At 41.5% G+C, this 19400-nt stretch overlaps 1 protein-coding gene across 8 annotated transcripts in view; it reads left to right on the forward strand.

Annotated features, from left to right (window-relative positions):
- LOC107870769 (ubiquitin-like-specific protease 1D) overlaps positions 1-19400 on the forward strand; it is a 98243-nt gene that overhangs the window by 78831 nt on the left and 12 nt on the right. For 7 of the 8 annotated variants that reach the window (XM_016717415.2, XM_016717416.2, XM_016717411.2 and 4 more), the window contains 4 exons: positions 16058-16186; positions 17055-17166; positions 18538-18645; positions 18736-19400. The exon at positions 18736-19400 is cut by the window's right edge and continues 12 nt beyond it. In XM_016717415.2, coding sequence (XP_016572901.1) covers positions 16058-16186; positions 17055-17166; positions 18538-18645; positions 18736-18828 — 442 coding nt within the window. In that variant the 3' untranslated portion in view covers positions 18829-19400. Of the gene's footprint in view, positions 1-16057; positions 16187-17054; positions 17167-18537; positions 18646-18735 lie in introns of those variants that run through there. The other variant, XR_007055805.1, reaches the window with a different exon arrangement.

Genomic DNA, 19400 nt, shown 5'->3' on the forward strand with positions numbered 1-19400 from the left:
CCCTCGGCTCCCTCACCCTTCCCACTTTCAGGTTTCCTTCCTTTTTTGCCCTTTTTCTTCAATTCCCTTATTTGTTGATAGCTTTATACATTTGTGATGGGGAAAGTGGATGAAGTGTGAACTTTCGGCCCTTGAATTCAAAAGAGTACTAGTTGTTCCGGCCATCATGCTTGGTAGATCTATCATATTGTCCCGATCGACCCAACAATAAAAGACAAGCTTGTATTGGGATGATATCACAAAGCACTTCATCTTCATAGTTTCCCTCTTTAAACCGAATCACTATTTGGCGGGTTACCTTTAATTCTCCTCACTCGTTCAACCATTGGAGCTTATCGAACTTGCATGTGGAGTAGTAGGTAACTTAAAGTAGTCCACCATTGCGGCACTAGCAACATTGGCACAATTTCCACTATCAACAATCAAGAAACACACACCTCCGTTAATAAGGCACTTGGTATGAAAAAAATTCTCTCTTTGACTTGGATCATCCAACGCATTACTAATCATAACTCTCTGTACCACAAAATTAGGTACTTCAAGTTCACCACCTTGCAGCCAAGTATCCTCCTCATCACCCTCACTTGGTTTTTCAGTTTCTCCTCGCTCTCCATCTTGAGAGTCATCATCATTCTCACTCGGTTCAATTCCCACCTCTTCCCCTAGGTAATACAATTTTCCCTCCCTTAGGATCACATTCTTCCGGTTTAGACACTCATTAGCCTTGTGTCCCCACCCTTGACATTTGAAGCATTGAAATCCCTTGGAATTGGAAATAGAATTCGGTTTACCTTTATATCTTGGAGGTTGATGTTGGGCAGCCTTGGTCACGGGTTGAGGAGCATTGGATGGAGGATTTTTGGGCTTGTTCCACCTCGAAGATGATTGAGCCTCCTCTTTGTTTTTGGTCCAACTCGAGGAGCCTTGATGGCCCTTGGCCTTGTATGCCGACCTCTCGTTAATCTCCCTTTCAATCTCTAAAGCCGCTTGAAAGATACTATCAATCGTTTCAAACTTATGAAGAGTCATGTGCATAGAGATTTCTTTGTTTAGGCCGACCTTAAAACGTATGATGTCGTAAACGTATGATGTCGTGACTTACTTGTTCCCCTCGGTGATCAAGTTTCAAAATGTTGTTGGAACTCATCATAGTAAGCCACGACGTTCTTTTTACCTTGCCTCAAGTTGTACAACTTGGCAAAGAGCTCATGCTGGTAGCTCTCGGGTAAGTACCTTTGCCTCATAAGGTACCTTAACCTAAACCAAGGAAGGGGTTGCCCCTCAATCAAGACATTTCCAAATCGTTTAACATACTCCCACTACGTAGCAGCATAACCTTCAAAGTGAGTTATTGCATAACAACTTTTTTTGTACTCGGTAAGATCATTAACTTGGAAGATTCTCTCACATGCGGACTCCCATCCAAGAAACTCTTCGGGATCACTCTCACCTTTGAAGATTGGAAGACCCACTTTGATGGAGTTTATGCCTACATCCCTATCTCTATTACCTTGAGAATTCCTGTGGCCAACTCTACCCTCATGCCTACAGAATCCCCTTGGTTCCGTCTCCTTCTAATCCCTTCTTTCATCAAGTAAGGATCAGCATAAGCTCTATACCCCCTCTTGTTGATCCTCTCTACCATATCCCTCTACATGGACGGGTGGATTTTGGACAAGTGGAACTTGATATGGAGAAGTTGGATTTGGTGGAGGTGGAGGCCTTTGGTTTAGAGGAGCTTGGAATGGAGGGTTCGAGTTTAGGTGTAGTATTTGGTGTGTTCCAAGTTCATCTTGTTGGACTTGGTGAAGTGGAGGATGGATTGGTCTATTATAGTCACGGCTTTGGGAATAAAAGGTGGTTTGATTTGTGGCATTTGGTGGTTGTCTTGGGTGATTGAACATTTGATACAAAGTTTCGGGGGTAATGATTGAGGAAGTATTTTGATCATGCCCACTTGACGACACATGATAGTGTTGAGGAGTAGAAGGTCGGGAACTCCTTTGACTTTCTATTTGTTCTAACCTCCCACTAATAGTGGACACATACCCTTTCAATGAAGACATATCCATTTGCATCTTGTCCATGCTACGGTAAGAGTCTTGATGTGAGCCAAAATGGTATTAGTAGCATTGTTGTCCACAGATTGGGAGGTTGTTCCCTCGGTCTACATTATACTTAAAAGACACCTACAAAAATAACAAACAAGTTAGCTCAAAAATATCCTCACCACACTCTCACACGTGATTACCTCACACATGGTTTCACAAGTGTTGTAAGTCGGCTAGCAACCCGTGAGAAGTTGAGGGTGAGTCTACTCTTGCCCGGAATGGGCTTTCGTTCAAAGGCTCAAAGAAAATCTTGTTCGGACTTGAGCCAAGAATTACCACGATTTACAAACAACAAAAGCACACAAATAACACTAACACGAAGAAATGTACTCAAAACTAATTTACAACCTAGTAGGTGATTACTAGTTTGCCAATCAGTACTAGAATCAACAAAATTGAAACCAATTGAAACAAGGAAAAGAAACTAGGAATTCCAAAATTTTTGATCCTATGATGATATGGCAGCCACGTATTGGCCGTTGAAATGTTGTTGAAGTTGGAAGTTTTTTTGTTCCAAAATTGAAGAGAGAAATTTTGGCTATGGTAGGTAGACAAACAAGACTTTAGGCTTCCTTTGCAAATTCAAAGAGCTTCGACCTTCTTGCACTCTTTTGGCAAGACAACTTTTTTGCAAGTCTTGTCTCCTTTCCTTTTTTAGTCAATCTTGAAAAGAGCCCTTACTCCTTTTTAGTAACAAGGCTTTTTGGAAGCCTTTTGTCTTTTTACTTCTTTGGTGATGTCTTGGGGGAGTGTTTCCAAGACAAACAAGGAGTCACACAACCTTCTTTGAAGCTTCTTCTTCAACATAACATGAAGAACATCAAGAACAACAACAATAGCCTTCCACAATATTCAACAACAACGTGAAAAATAGCTCAAAAATTTGGATTTAGACTCTAGAAGTGTTAGTGAGAAAGGAGCTAACACTAGAAACAACCAAAACACACAAAAATATCCTAAATCTAGACTCAAACCTTCGGCCAAGACACAAAAACAAGAACACTATTTTCGGCCAAGGTACAAAACAAGAACGACTATTCTTTTTTTTTGTGAGATTTCTCTAAGTAGTAATCCCAAGATTGATTTTGTTAGAACAAAATCAAACCTTGCTCTGATACCAAATGATACACGGCCAAACCCCAAGCATATGAAAACAAGAACAACAGAAACTACAGAATCAAGATACAACTGAATACAAGATAACAAACAAGCAAAATGAGGATAGATATACTACTTGACATAAAGAGCACTCAAGAATGAAGAACCAAAGAACTAAGGATTTGACAATCCCTAACCATAAGTGCTTGCGATTGTCTTATGACTTAACAACTACCTCATTTGCTTTCCCTGGATAATATAAGATATCGATATCATAGTCTTTTAATAACTCAAGCCACCTTCTCCGCCTCAAATTTAGGTCCTTTTAGTTAAATATATATTGCAAACTCTTATGGTCGGTATATAGGTCAACATGAATCCCATACAAGTAGTGCGCCATATCTTTAAAGCAAATATAACTGCTGCTAGCTCAAGATCATGTGTTGGATAATTTTTCACACGTGGCAGCAATATTACTTTACCATGATGCATCAAACATCCTAGGCGAATTCCAGAAGCATCATAATACACTGCCTTCTGTCTTCTGGAAGTACCAATACGGGTGTAGAAGTCATCTAATTCTTCAGATCTTGGAAACTCCGTTCACACGCGTCATTCCATTGAAACTTGGATGCCTTGTGTGTTAGCTTTGTTAAAGGTGCAGGAATTGAAGAAAATCCTTCAACAAACCTCTTTTAATAACCTGCCAACCCAAGGAAACTACGAACCTCTGTAGGCATTGTAGGTCACCTCCTTACAACTTCTATTTTTTAAGTATCAACCTTTATTCCTTCATGAGATACAATATGACCCAAGAATGCCACAGATCTCAATCAAAACTCACATTTAGAGAACTTTGCATATAACTTACGATCACGAAGAGTCTATAACACCTGTCGTAAGTGACTAGCATGGTCTTCTTTTGATCTTGAATAAACCAGAATATCATCTATAAACACTATTACGAACACATCTAGGAATGGCTTGAACACCCTATTCATCAAATCCATAATTGTTGTGGGTGCATTAGTTAGTCCAAAGGACATAATAAAAACTCATAATGACTGTACCGTGTTCGAAAAAACTGTCTTGGGTATATCTTTCTCCTTGACCCTCACTTGGTGGTAACTTTCAAGTCAATCTTTGAGAAACACTTGGCAAATGATCAATTAAGTCATCAATTATTGGAAGGGGATATTTGTTCTTAATTGTCACCTTATTCAGTTGTCGGTAGTTGATACAACTTCTCAGTGAGCCATCTTTCTTATGCACAAATACCACTGGTGCATCCCAAGGGGACATATTAGGCCTTATGAATTCTTTTTCTAGCAAGTCTTTGAGTTGCTCTTTCAACTCCTGTAATTCTGTCTGGGCCATTCCATACAGAGGAATTGAGATTGGTTGAGTACCTGGCATCACATCAATATCAAACTCTACTTCTCGTTCTGGAGGCAAACCTAGAAGATCTTCAGGAAATACATCGGGAAATTCAATTACCACGGGAATAGTTTGAAGAATTGGTGGCTCTGCATCTATATCTCACTCTAACTAGATGGCATATGTAACCTTTAGAAATCATTCTTTTTGTCGTTAAGATAAGAAATAAATTTACCTCTTGGCACACCGATATTACCCCTCCATTCAAGGAATACCTCTCTTGAAAAATGGAAATGCAACCTCTTAGTTTGGCAGTCTACTGTGGCATAACAAGAAGCCAACCAATCCAGACCCATTATAACACCAAAATCTACCATTTCTAGCTCAACAAGGTCAACGATTGTATCACGACCACAAACAATTATTATACAATTTCAGTATTGTTAAGTATACCACACTAAAAAAGGGATAGGTAATTGGTCTCCTTATATGGACTTGGACAATCCTCCCCTCATGAGCTAGTTTTTGAGGTTGAGTTAGGCCCAAATTTCATTCTTTACATGATATTAGAGTCAGGCCCATCCCAAATCTTTGTTCACCGATGTTAGACCCCCATATTATGTTGTCCACGCTCCAGTTAACGAGGCCTGGGCGTGTGGGGGAGATACCACATCCGAAAAAGGGACGGGTAATTGGTCTCCTTATATGGACTTGGACAATCCTCCCCTCATGAGCTAGCTTTTGAGGTTGAGTTAGGCCCAAAATCCATTCTTTACAAATACATTCTCTTAGCTATAATAGATTCACTAACCGGCGTAGACACTACAAATGCCTTAAGTAGTAATTCTGGTGTTCTTTGAACTTTCCTGCAACGAACGAAGTGACATATGATAACGTAGATTCTGGATCAATTAATGTATTACATTATGTGAAAAGATGGACAATGTACCCGTAACCACATTGGGAGAAGCCTTCAAATTTTGTCGATCTGTGTACAAATCTGAACTCCACTAGAACTAGTTGCTCATTTAACACTTCTACCACGACCTATAAGATGTATACCCCTACCTAAAGAAGGCATCGATGATGATGATGCAACGACTGATCCAGTAGGTCGTGCTATTCCATCCATTCCCCTTGTGGGCATTCTGTCATCATATGCCAAGATATACTACACCAAAAGCAAGCATTTGTCCCAAATCGACATGCACCTACATGAAGCTTTCCACAATGATTACATGGCTGCCAAGGAGGTCTTGATTGGCTCATACTTCCTTGCTCTTAATACCCTGTTATTCGGGAATTCTGACTCACATCTTTGCCCAAACTGATTGCCCTTGGACCCTTGAAACGCGGTGAAACACTAGTTACAGAGTAAGAAAATGATGGCCTAGGCAGTGTATTAGAAAATCAAGGCCTAAACTCCCCTTGGGATGCCATAAATGCGTCAAAAGAAAAGGAAGGAAAATCCATGGACCGACCCCATCATCTCCTCCTGAAGCCATCCAACGCTAGTCTCTCACACCTACGCACTGGGGCATCCGCGTCCCTCCTCATCACATGTCCAAACCATCTCAGCCTTTCTTCCCACATCTTGTCCTCCACCGACGCCACTCCCATCTTCTCCCGGATAATCTCATTCCTAATCCTGTCCCCTCTAGTAAGCCCACACATCCAACGCAACATCCTCAATTCCGCCACCCTCACTTTTTGGATGTGGGAGTGCTTGACTGACCAACACTCCGCGCTATACAACATGGCCGGACGGACTGCCACTTTATAGAATTTAACTTTAAGCTTAAGGTGCACTTTCTTATCACACAGCACCCCCAAGGCGAGCCTCCACTTCATCCAACCTGCTCTAATATGATTGGTGACATCCTCACCAATCTTACCATTCCCCTGGATCAAACACCCAAGATACTTTAAACTATCCCTCTTACAAACATCTTGGGAGTCCAACCTCACCACCACATCGTCCTCCTTCCTCAAGTCACTAAACTTGCATTCTAAATACTCCGTCTTGTACCTACTCAACCTGAATCCCTCTGACTCAAGGGTTTGCCTCCAAACCTCCAATTTGTCATTCACGCCCCTCCACGTCTCATCAATCAGCACTATATCATCCGCAAATAGCGTACACCAAGGCACCTCGCCTTGAATACTCTGCGTCAACATATCCATCACCATCACAAATAGGAACTGACCAAGAGTCGATCCCTGATGCAACACTGTCTCGACCGAAAAATAGTCTGAGTCTCCTCCCGCCGTCCTCACCCTGGTCTTCCCTCCACCGTACATGTCCTTAATCACTATGGTGTACGCCACCGGGACCTCTTTTACCTTCAAAAACCTCCAAAGAACCTCCCTCAGAACTTTATCATACGCTTTTTCTAGGTCAATGAACACCAAGTGTAAGTCCCTCTTCCTTTCTCTATGCTGCTCCACCAATCTTCTCACTAAATGGATTGCCTCTGTCGTTGAACGACCAAGCATAAATCCAAACTGGTTCTCCGAAACAGACACAACCCTCCTCAATCTCCGCTCAAGCACTCTCTCCCAAATCTTCATTGTGTGACTCAACAGCTTAATACCCCTGTAGTTGTTGCAACTCTGAATGTCACCCTTGTTTTTATAAAGCAGAATCATCGTACTCCATCTCTAAGCCTCAGGCATTCTCGCAGTCTTGAAAATACCGTTAAACAAATCTGTCAACCTCCTAAGCCCTGCCCCGCTCGCATACTTCCAAAAATCCACCGGAATCTCATCCAGCCCCATCGCCCTACCCCTCCGCATCTTAGGAATAGCCTCTTTGACCTCCTCTACCTTAAAACGGCTGCAGTAGCTGAAATCACGGTTCTCCTCCGAATGCTCCAGCTCCCTTAGCTCAATGCCTCTGTCCCCTTCCTCGTCAAAAGTCTATGAAAGTAGTCCTGCCATCTCTTCTTAATGTGAGAATCCTCCACCAGAACACTACCATCCCCTCCTTAATGCACTTCACTTGATCTAGGTCACGACCCTTCCGCTCTCTAACTTTTGCAAGCCTGTACAACTTCTTATCCCCTTCTCCTCTAACCCAGCATACAAATGCTCAAACGCTGCTGACTTGGCAGCCGTAATTGCCAACTTAGCCTCCTTCCTAGCTACCTTGTACACCTCTCTATTCTCCCACTTCTCTTCTTCATCTTTACTCTCAATCAACTCAACATACTCCCCCTTCTTGATCTCCACTTTCTTCTTCACTTCTTCATTCCACCACCAGTCCCCCTTATGCCGACCTGCCCGGCCCCTCGAAACACCCTACTCACCTTTAGCAGTCTCTGTGATGCAGCTGGCCACCCTATCCCACATAGCATCCACGTCCCCCTGCACTCCCACACCTCCATACCCGCCACCTTTTCTCCTATCTCCAGTGCACTTTCTGGCATCAAGCTACCCCACTTAATTATAGATCGACCCTCCTTGATCCTCTTCTTCCTCTTCTTGATAAACAAGTCCGTCACTAACAGCCTATGCTGGGTCGAGAGTTGCTCGCTCGGAATGACCTTACAGTCCTTACATAGCACCTTATCCCCCTTCCTAAGCAACAGAAAGTCAATCTGAGTCTTGGCTTTCGCGCTTCGGAAGAATCAGGTGATCCTCCTTCTTCGGGAAACTCGAGTTCAGAACTACCAACTCAAAGGCCATCGCAAAATCCAACAGGGTCGCTCCATCGCCATTTCTAAGACCGAAGCCAAAACCACCATGCACATCGTCATAGCCTCCAGGTAGGACCCCAATGTGACCATTGAAGTCCCCTGCTATGACGATCTTCTCCGCGCTAGGCACGCTTCTCACCACCTCGTCCAAATCTTCCCAAAATCTCGCCTTCACCTCCTCTTCCAAGCTCATCTGCGGAAACGCTACACACATTCAACGTAAAACCCCCCAAGACCAACTTAATCTTCATTAGCCTATCACTGACCCTCTTAACCTCCACCACCTGACCTCTAAGCTCCTTATCCACTAAGATGTTGACTCCATTCCGACGCCTATCCCTCCCCGAGTACCAAAGCTTGTACCCATCCACATCCCTAGCAACACATAGATTATATCCACATCCTCGACGCGTATATCCATGTCTTCGTTCAAAACAACAATAGTACAATCTTTAACCAGGTATGAATCCAATCTATTTACATCTCGATGAACTCTATCATCCTTAGTAGCTACTAAATTAGGAGCATACCTAGCCAAAGAGCTAAATCAGAGGTTGTACTCCCTCACGCTCATATTCCCTTGACGAAGATTTAAAAACTGATCTGCACGGGCCTCTCAGATCTTAAACGGAAGGTAATGATCAAGAAATGCCTCTTTGTACTCTTTTTAACTAGCTGAACGTATGTCGATGCCCCTAGATCATTTCCAGTCTTCATACCACAATATAGCCTCCTCTTTTAATCTATATGTTGCTAGCTCAACTGCCTCTTTACCATATACGTGCATGACATCCAGAGCCCTTTAGATTTGATCAATAAAGTCTTATGGGTCTTTATTAAAATCTGATCCGATAAATATGGGATGATCTAATTTAAGAAATTCCTATGTTTGTAGACTAGCTGCCTTATCCGCACCACTAGAGCCTGTAGTTGGAACAGCCTGTCCTTGAGCTTGTCCAGCAACTATACGGGTCAACAATTTCATCGCATTCCTTAAATCTTGCTCAATAGCATTAATAGGTGATTTCGAGGGTGCTGCTCTCCCTCTTAGCTCTTCTGGAGATGGAGGAGTAGAAGAAGTTTGTGATACAAGTTCAGCTTGAGCCTCACTTTGATTAGCTTGTCTTGGTGGTAACCTATGTTGGTCCCTTCTCCGGCAGCCACATCTACTTGTTTGCCTGTATTCTTACTTCTTCTAACCGGTATCTTTGCTATAATGAGGGGAAAAAATAGATTTAGTGATTAAAAATGATTCCACCTACAACTTTGGCTCTATAGCACGACCTAGGATATGAAGAAAAAGAGACAACCCCTAAATGTCTCGTAGTCTCCTGTTTATATATGTGGTGCACAACACACCCATAGGCAAGACTCTACGTGGACATGACTTTGTAGACTCCATAATTTATCAAATCAAGGGTGTTATTTTAACCTTTTTCTCCTCCAATTACATCCACATACCATACAGATTCTTATAACATCCTTCCAAACAACTTTGGCTTCATTACACCCTCAAAATAATATACAAAATAAAATGGGCAGTAAACATATACAACATTTAGATTGGTGGCGTCCCACTATACCCTTCTACTATATTCCAATACAAACTACTCACACCTTTCCCCAACATCAAACCGGCAGTCCCTAACATATACACATAAAATAGTCTGTCAAAACAACCCCAAACTTTTTTAATTGTAGCAACCAAATATTAGACTCATCGTCCCTTGAGTTTTTAATGACAACACGTCCATAATTCTTAACCCAAACTCATACACAAGAAGGACAAAATAGAGCAGTCACCTTACCTCAATTTTTCGTAACTTATCCTTTTAACTTGAACTCTTCAAGAACTTGAACTTTCCTTCATACTTTAAACCAAAGAAGAAAAGAGAAATCTCTTAATAACAAGGAAAGGTGAGCAGTTAGTTTGTTTTATATTCTGCCCTGTATTTATAATTAAGCATGAATAGCATGTTTTCCTAATCTTCCATGGGAGAATTAAGCTAAACCCAAAGTGTTTTCACTTACCTTGGCTTGCAAAGGTGAGGGTTTCTTCAAGAACCCTAGAAGGAGAAATAAGGCTGCTCCTTGCTATTCTAGAGAAAAATAGAGAGAACTTATGAAATATGATCCCTTTTTTTTTTACTTAGAAATGAAGGAAATTACCAACAACTTGGCCTTATAAAGGCCCTATTTTGGCTATCTCTTTAGCTGCATTTTGGACCTCAAATTGGTTAAATTGGCCAAAGTAGGTGATGCACCTACTTGCTTGATTCCAGTGTTCAGGGAAGCGTGATGCGGAAAAAAGCGACAAGGTTCCGCATCCCGCATTACGCGATGCGTGAAGTGATGTGGCCGCATCATTGAAGTGAATCGCAATTTAAAGAAAAAAGGACCAAATAACATCCAAACAGTAATTCATAATTGAAAAAACCACAACAACTATATAAACAACAATAAAATTAATATATATAAGCAAAAGTTTAAACGAAACACCAAAATTCCAGGTTTGATCACCAAAATCAACAACAACAACAACAACAAACCCAGTGTATTCCCACTTTGTGGGGTCTGGGGGGGGGTAAGATGTACGCAGTCCATACCTCTACCTCTGATGAAGTAGAAAGGCTGTTTCCGAAAGACCCCCGGCTCAAGTTACGAGATATCAAACAAACACATAGTACAGCACAGAAGCAGATGACATAACATAGATACTGCAGCCATAAGGAATATAAAACAGAGTAAAGCAGGAATGCAGGAATATAAAGCAGAGGAAAGCACACAGATTCGTAACAAACATAGAACACGGAACACGGAACAGAACATTGAATACGGAATCATACCAGGAATACACCCCCACCAATTACCTCCCTACATTAGCGACCCGAACAGGCCCTAATCCTCTGCCGTAATTCGCGTCTTCCAGACCTTCCTATCTAGGGTCATGTCCTCGGTAAGCTGTAACTGTTCCATGTCCCGCCTAATCACCTCACCCCAGTACTTCTTCGGTCTACCCCTACCCCGTCTAAAACCATCCAACGCTAGCCTCTCACACCTACGGACCGGGGCATCCATGCCCCTCCTCTTCACGTGTCCGAACCATCTCAATCGTGCTTCCCGCATCTTACACTCCACTGAAGTCACCCCAACCTTCTCCCGGATAGTCTCATTCCGAGCTCTATCCCTTCGGGTCAGTCCACACATCCAGCGCAACATCCGCATTTCTGCCACCTTCATTCTTTGGGTGTGGGAGTTCTTAACTGGCCAACACTCCGCTCCATACAGCAAGGCCGGACGGACTACCACCCTATAGAATTTACCTTTAAGCTTGGGCGGCACCTTCTTATCACACAGCACCCCCGATGCAAGTTTCCACTTCATCCATCCCGCCCCGATACGGTGCGAGACATCCTCGTCAATCTCACCGTTACTCTGGATCACGGACCCGAGGTACTTGAACTTATCCCTTTTCTTTACCTCCTGCGCTTCTAGCCTCACCACTACCTCATTCTCTCGCCTTACGTCATTAAACTTACATTCCACATACTCTGTCTTGGTTCTGCTCACCCTGAACCCTTTAGACTCCAGAGTTTGCCTCCACAGCTCTAATTTGTCGTTCACACCCCCTCGCGTCTCATCTATCAGGACTACATCGTCTGCAAAAAGCATACACCACGGCACCTCCCCTTGGATACGCCGCGTTAACACATCCATTACTAGCGCAAACAAAAAGGGACTAAGAGTAGATCCCTGATGCAATCCTGTCAGGACAGTGAAATGCTCTGAGTCTCCTCCCGCCGTCCTCACCTGGGTTTTCGCTCCCTCATACATATCCTTAATTACTCTGCTATATGCCTGCGGTACTCCACTCACCTCCAAGCATCTCCAAAGCACCTCCCTGGGGACTTTGTCGTACGCCTTTTCTAGGTCGATGAACACCATGTGCAAATCCTTCTTCCTTTCCCTATATTGCTCCACCAACCGCCGTACCAGGTGAATTGCCTCCGTCGTCGAGCGGCCGGGCATAAATCCGAACTGATTTTCCGAGATAGACACTATCCGTCTCAGCCTCACCTCGACCACTCTCTCCCAGATCTTCATAGAGTGACTCAGTAACTTAATCCCCCTATAGTTATTGCAACACTGAATGTCCCCCTTATTCTTATAGAGGGGGATCATGGTACTCCACCTCCACGCCTCGGGCATCTTTGCTGTCCTGAAAATTTCATTGAACAATGCAGTCAACCACCTTACACCAGCCTCTCCAACGAACTTCCAAAACTCCACCGGTATCTCATCCGGCCCCGTCGCCCTACCCCTTCGCATCCTGCGGACTGCCTGTCTAACCTCGTCTACCTTAAAACGTCTACAATAGCTAAAATCCCGACACTCCCCTGAGTGCTCCAGTTCCCCTAACACAATAGCTCTGTCCCCCTCGTCATTCAAGAGCCTATGAAAGTACGACTGCCATCTCTTCTTTATGTGGCCGTCCTCCACCAACACTCTACCGTCCTCCCCCTTAATGCACCGCACCTGATCGAGGTCACGGCCCTTCCTCTCCCTAGCCTTAGCGAGTCGGAACAACTTTTTCTCCCCTCCTTTCCCCTGTAACCCTGCATACAAGCTCTCAAAAGCAGCCGTCTTAGCTGCCGTGACCGCTGACTTCGCCTCCTTCCTTGCTAGCTTGTACTCTTTCCTGTTTACCCGCTTCTCCTCTTCGTCCTTACTTTCCACCAACTTAGCATACGACTCTTTCTTGGTCTCCACTTTCTTCCCCACCTCTTCATTCCACCACCAATCCCCCCGATGATGTCCGGCCCGGCCCCTAGAAACACCCAACACCTCCCTTGCATTTTCCCTGATGCACGCTGCCGCCCTGTCCCACATATTATCCACGTCCCCCCTACACTCCCACACCCCCATTCCCGCCAACCTCTCCCCTATCTCCCACGCATTCACTGGCGTCAAACCGCCCCACTTAATTCTCGGTCTACACTCCTTACTCCTCCTCTTTTTATTCTTCTTCATACCCAAATCCATAACCAAGAGCCTATGTTGGGTCGAAAGGTTCTCACTCGGGATGACTTTACAATCTTTACACAGCGCCCTATCCCCTTTCCTAAGCAACAAGAAGTCAATCTGGGTCCTGGCTACCGCGCTCCGAAAAGTGATCAGGTGGTCGTCCTTCTTCGGGAAGCCCGAGTTCACCACCACCAGCCCAAAGTGAGGAGCAAAAGTGAAAAAAAACAGAGAGAAAGTAGAGCAAAACAGTAACTGATCGCGGTAGTGAACAACAGAAGTCAAAAAAAGAAAAAAAAACAGTGAAGTCGCAGCAATGAAAAACATCAAAACATAGAAGAAAGAAGGAAGAAAATTACCATAAAATCTCAATGAAGAAGAAAAGAGGTCGCGACTCTCTTCAGGGCTAAACCCTAAAAATTCGCAAAAGTGAAGGCGACAGTGATTCGACTCTTTTATTTTTAATTTAAAAATGGCCCTGCAAATAAAATCAACATGATGCGAGCGCATCAGCTCGCATCATAGGATTATGCGCCCGCATTTGTTAAATAGCCTCGCATGAATTACTCGCAGCAGGAAAGCCTCGCATCGCATCACCGCATAATGCGATGATGTGCTAGCATTTCAGAACACTGCTTGATTCTTTCTCCATTTTTTTCCCTCTTTTACTTAGTTTGAGCCCAAATGACTACATTAATATAGGCCCTAATCTGATCTATAGCCTTGAGTCCATTAACTTGGTTCATATAGCTCAAGTAGGTGACTCACCTATTAGCTTAATTAAGTCAAGCAAGCACCTCAATATTTTATTCCATTTTCAGTTCTTAATCCCTTTAATCTAACTTAAAACTTGTATACACTTGGTCACTTTAAAATTTAGATTCAAATACCAACTTACTATTCCAAGTTAAATAGTTGTATCGACGTTAACTTGGTCGCGTCACATTAAAACGTACAGGCAGTATCTAGAAATCCATTTACACCATCAATACTTGCATAACAAATCTAGTCCATTACCTATACCACAAGGTTTTATCAAATTTCATATAAGTAGAACAAGTACACGCGAGATACGAGGTGTTACATTGCAATGTCCGAATAGATGGTTTATCGTCTCTTCTTTAACTCCACATAGAAAGCATTAATGAGCACATTGTGATCTTTCTTCTCATTAAAGTGTCCTGAGGGACCTTCCTTTGCCAAAAGCCACTGAAAACAAGCTACTTAATATGGAATATTAGTCGTCCAAATATGCTTCCAAGGTCATTTATCAATCTGCTGATTAGGCAGGTTCATCAGCCTATAGCCTTCATTCACCTTGAAAGCACCACTGTTGTTACCTTGCCACCTCAATACATCTTCCCTCGCCTGGAACCCACTGAATTGTTCAAGAATGCTCTAAAATTCTGTTATCAACATCTAAGTTACTTGGACTCTTCTCTTACGGTGCCACACCCGTGTCGACACGACGTGGATGTGGGATCCTTACCATAATTGGTCAACTGATTTGGGATACTTCAAGCAAAATTGATGCCAAAATTTGGGACAAATACAATGATTTTTGTAATCAAAACAAACGTTAAGGTTTTTGGAGAGGAATCAGAGGATCTTTTAAGGAAAAGAATCCACTATTCAGAAGATTAAGTAGAAAGTTATTACTTAACTAGGTTTTTGGTGTAAAGAACGGAGTATAGAAGAGGAAATCCAATTAGTGGATTTTATAGGTTCTATGTAAGTATCTTTTATTTCCTTTACTGTAAACTTTTTGGAGGCGGCCAGCATAACCCTTAATGCTGAAGCATACAAATTACCTGTTTAAACAAAAAAAAAAAGGAACGCTAAGGTAAAATTGGAAAAGATGGAGCACCTTGTATATAGGAATTTTTATCTATTGCCTTTTCTTGGATTCTCCTCTTGATCAATATTTTCTCCTTGAAATAAATTTTTAAATATTCTGCATAATGTCTTGTAATTTAAACATATAACTCTATTTTTAGATATTTGAAATTATTTTTAGTGAATCCCCACACCTGTATCTGAACCTGGATCCATACCCCCGTATCTTAAAATTTTGTTCATGAAAGATCCAAACTCTAGAGCTGCACCCATATCGTACACCAACAATCCATGTACATTGACATTGAGCCGGTAGTCCTTGTTAGCAGACATGTCTAGTTATTACTCATGCGCCCCCTCTCCCCCAAACAGAAGGAGAAAATTGTTTCTTATTTTTTCGAAGATGTCATTCTCTTTCTGTCAGGATTTGGTTAGATTTAGACCGCAGACCATTATGGGTGTAAATAGACCACCCCCCTTAAAGGGCCTGTGTGGGACTCTTTTGGAAATATAACCTGAACACTCTAGTTTAAAGGAGTGTTAGAATACAACAAGCAACTACTGAATTATTGTAAAGGTAATTAGGGAACTACCTTTTTGATGAGGTATAACAGTTTTATTGACGATAGAAAGAAAAGTCCATACAAGTGGTAAATTCTGGAGATTTTTTTTGGCTTTTCTATCTTTTGTTAACTGCAAGTGATCTTAATTTTTTCACAAAATGGAATAATAATAATAATAAAAATATATTGTGACTTAGAGATCCTTTCTATTGGTATTTGGCAGAGGGGTTCATTGACTTTACTCCAAGTTATTTACGTCAGTTTTGGTGCATATAAGATAGTTCTTTGTCCTCTTACACTATTTTTATTGCGCTGCTATTGATGTCCTGGTGTTGCTTCTTCTCCTTTGTAGTCTTCATTGGAGCTTGATTATAATTTGCGTACCAGATAAAGAAGACCAAGACCAACTGGGGCCAGTTTTACTTCACTTGGATTCATTAAGGCTCCACTGCAGCAAGACCCTTTTTGCTACCATAAGAAAGTAAGCTGAACTCTGTCATTGGCCATAAATTATGTTACATCCATGTTACAGAATTTACTTCTTCTAAATCGTTGTCTTGATTCAGAGTTGCTATAGTTAACGACTGCAGCTACATCTTGTTTCTGATTTTCCATAACTATAATGTTGTCATGATTATACTGCACATGCCAGTACCATTTTGACATTATTTCTGAACATTGGCTCTGTATAAGCTATAACTTGACTATTCGAAAATTTTTGTGCTACATTGTAACAGCTTGAGAACTAAAGGGGCATAATATTTTATTAGCCTATGAGCTTTTCTATTTCCGTCTGTCAGCTTTAGCTCGAATCTTCTTTTTCCCCCTTTTCTTTCTCCTATATCCTTCAACACTGACCAGCTGTTATTTGATTTTTTATTTTACTTTGTTTACTGTTATCATACTTGTGCTGGACAGAAATGGGAACTCTATCAGGCTGATCAAATTGCGTGGTGAAATTAGTGACACTTGGTAGGTTATGTGGGAAAGAGACCAATACCTAGTGGGAATTCTCACACGGCTATATCCATGCTAATTCATTTCCATTATGCGGAAGGGAGAAAATAGTTTGCTGTTGGGATCCGAAATGCTTGACAGAAAAGTCGTTATTGCTTACTAATTTGTCTTGTTGGAGTGAGATATTGGCAGGGTTAAGAGTTCTGGTCATCTTTCAAGTTGTCATACCTTGGATATCTATATATTGTTTGGATGTTTTCAATTGAGGCTCTATGGTCATTTTACTGTTTTGTAGCTGCACATTCTGAATATTACGATCTTGGAGATTTCAAACTTGCATTAAGATAAACATTTTGAACTAGAAGATTAAACCTGGAGATTTTTTCCTGCAGATTTTTGGTACAAGAATGGAAATTCTTAAGACAAGGAGAAGTCCCACCTCTTCCTATTTCAGACAAACTATGGGAAAATCTTCCACGAAGAATTGATGAAAACATCATTCCGGTATTCTTTCATTTGAAGCTTATGGCATGAAGCAGTCTTTCGAATTCTTCTCATACTAGAAGCTGTCTTGTCCATTCAAATACCTTGTGAAACATAGGTTCGGTTTCGCATATAGGATATGAGTAGGGGTGGCAAAATGGATAAAGTTTATGGTTATCCACTCGATCCAAACCCATTTAAAAGTGGGTCAAATGTGGATCAACCCATATTATCCATCATAAAATATGGATAATTCATGGATATCCACCAATTACACTTCCCTTTTAAATACATGATGCAGTAACATCTAAAGTATACTAGGGTGTGTTTGGAATGAAGAAAAATATTTTTCAAAAATGTTTCCGTTAAAAAAAATGGAAAATGTTTTTTTTTTCCATTTTTTAATTATTTTTTATCCTGAGATCCGAAATGAGTCCAGACCTGGGCCCAGCTTTCGACCCAAAACCTAGAACTCAACATCGGATGCCAACCCGAGACCCGACTATAACCCCGACCGAGAACCCGACAACCTGGGCCCGAGACAGAACTACGACCCGGGCCTGAGACCCCGACTCTCGATCCAAGACCAAACTCCCAAACTTATCTTAAGACCTAACTCCTGACATCGACTAGAGACCCAAATCTCGACACTGACCTGAGATATCCAAATCTTTAAATCAAACATCCGACATGACCCGAGATTCAAATTTTGACCTCGAACTAGGATCCGACACCCGACTCTGACTTGGGAAATATTTTCTAGAAAAACAGGAAAATATTTTCTTTCATACCAAACCCACCCTAAAAGGAAAAAAGACAAAAAAATGCTTGCAATATGGGAGTACTTTTCTCTTTGCATAATAAGAAGCAATGGAAAATATGGATATCCATATTGTCTATTGGGTTTACCATTTTATTCATATCAAATATTTGTCTGGTTGGATATTTTATCCATTTTCACATGACCCATTTTTGCCCCGCCCATTTGCCTACCCCTAGTATGAGCTTTTGTTTTTGGAATCTGTTTTCTCATAATCTGGGACTTGTTTGGAGTTTGTGGATATTTTCAGCTATATTTGATGTATATACAGTTTTGCAGATTTGTCATAGTGAAAAACATAAATCAGTGTTGCTTATTTTGATAATCATCTGTTTTATGGTTTAGGTTGTCTCAAAATTCCGAACTTTTACTATACTGGCACAGTTTTTCCTTTTTTTTCTTTTCTTTTTTTGTGTTTTTCCTTGGTTAAAAGGATATCCTAATAAAATGTCAATCGAGGGTGTGTAAATTGAGAAATTTATGAAACCTATAGAAGCAAATTTGTTTACATATATTATGACTCTGTCTGCAAGTTCATGGCAACCACTTCCCTTGCACTTTTCTGGTAACAGGTCCCACAACAAAGAAATGAGTATGACTGCGGTCTATTTGTTCTTTTCTTTATGGAGCGTTTCATTGAAGAAGTCCATGGAAGGCTTAAAAGAAAGGATTTCATGATGGTATTACTTCTGTTTTACTTAACGCTTTCTCCAATTTTGGGTTTTTGAATAAATGCATCAGTCCTTGTTTTAAAATGATCATATTGTCAGTTTGGACGAAGGTGGTTCAAACCTGAAGAAGCCTCTTGTTTGAGGATGAAAATCCACAGAATACTGAAGGAAGAATTCAAGAATGCAAGTTAGGAATGATTGATATTCTTTTGGGATCACTACTGAGCACAACTGCTGCTGCTTAAAGAAATCCACTAACAGGTTTTTGGCATAAACAAGGAATTGCTAATAACCAAACCTCATGACATGCCAGCCTTGTATAGCTGCAAAGTTGGATAATGTCGTCACACATCCTTATTCATTAGAGATTATGGAACTGCTCTCTGTAATGCAAGGTTTCTCACCCAAATTTGAACGTCTACCATAAACAGGCAGAAGATTTAGAAGAACTAATATTGGCCATCCAATAGGAGAAATACACTAGACTTTTGTACAGAAATCATAATTCAACATCCATCAAGGGGAAAAAAAGGTGAAGGTTTGGGTGAATTGATATTGACCATCTGCTGAAGTGATTAGCCCCTAAAACCAGTAGCTACAACAATGTATATTACAGAGATATCTCTGTGGATCCCTAATCTCCCCCTCACCCCCGCTATTTGTGGCAGTTTTCCTTCTACTAAAAACAGTATCACATGGCTCATGTAAATTTTGCATTGAAGCGAACAAAATAAGTAATGTGAAAGCTTCAGCTAAATGAAGCA

This window comes from Capsicum annuum, chromosome 5 (genome assembly GCF_002878395.1).
Source record: "Capsicum annuum cultivar UCD-10X-F1 chromosome 5, UCD10Xv1.1, whole genome shotgun sequence".
Taxonomy (NCBI): Eukaryota; Viridiplantae; Streptophyta; class Magnoliopsida; order Solanales; family Solanaceae; genus Capsicum; species Capsicum annuum.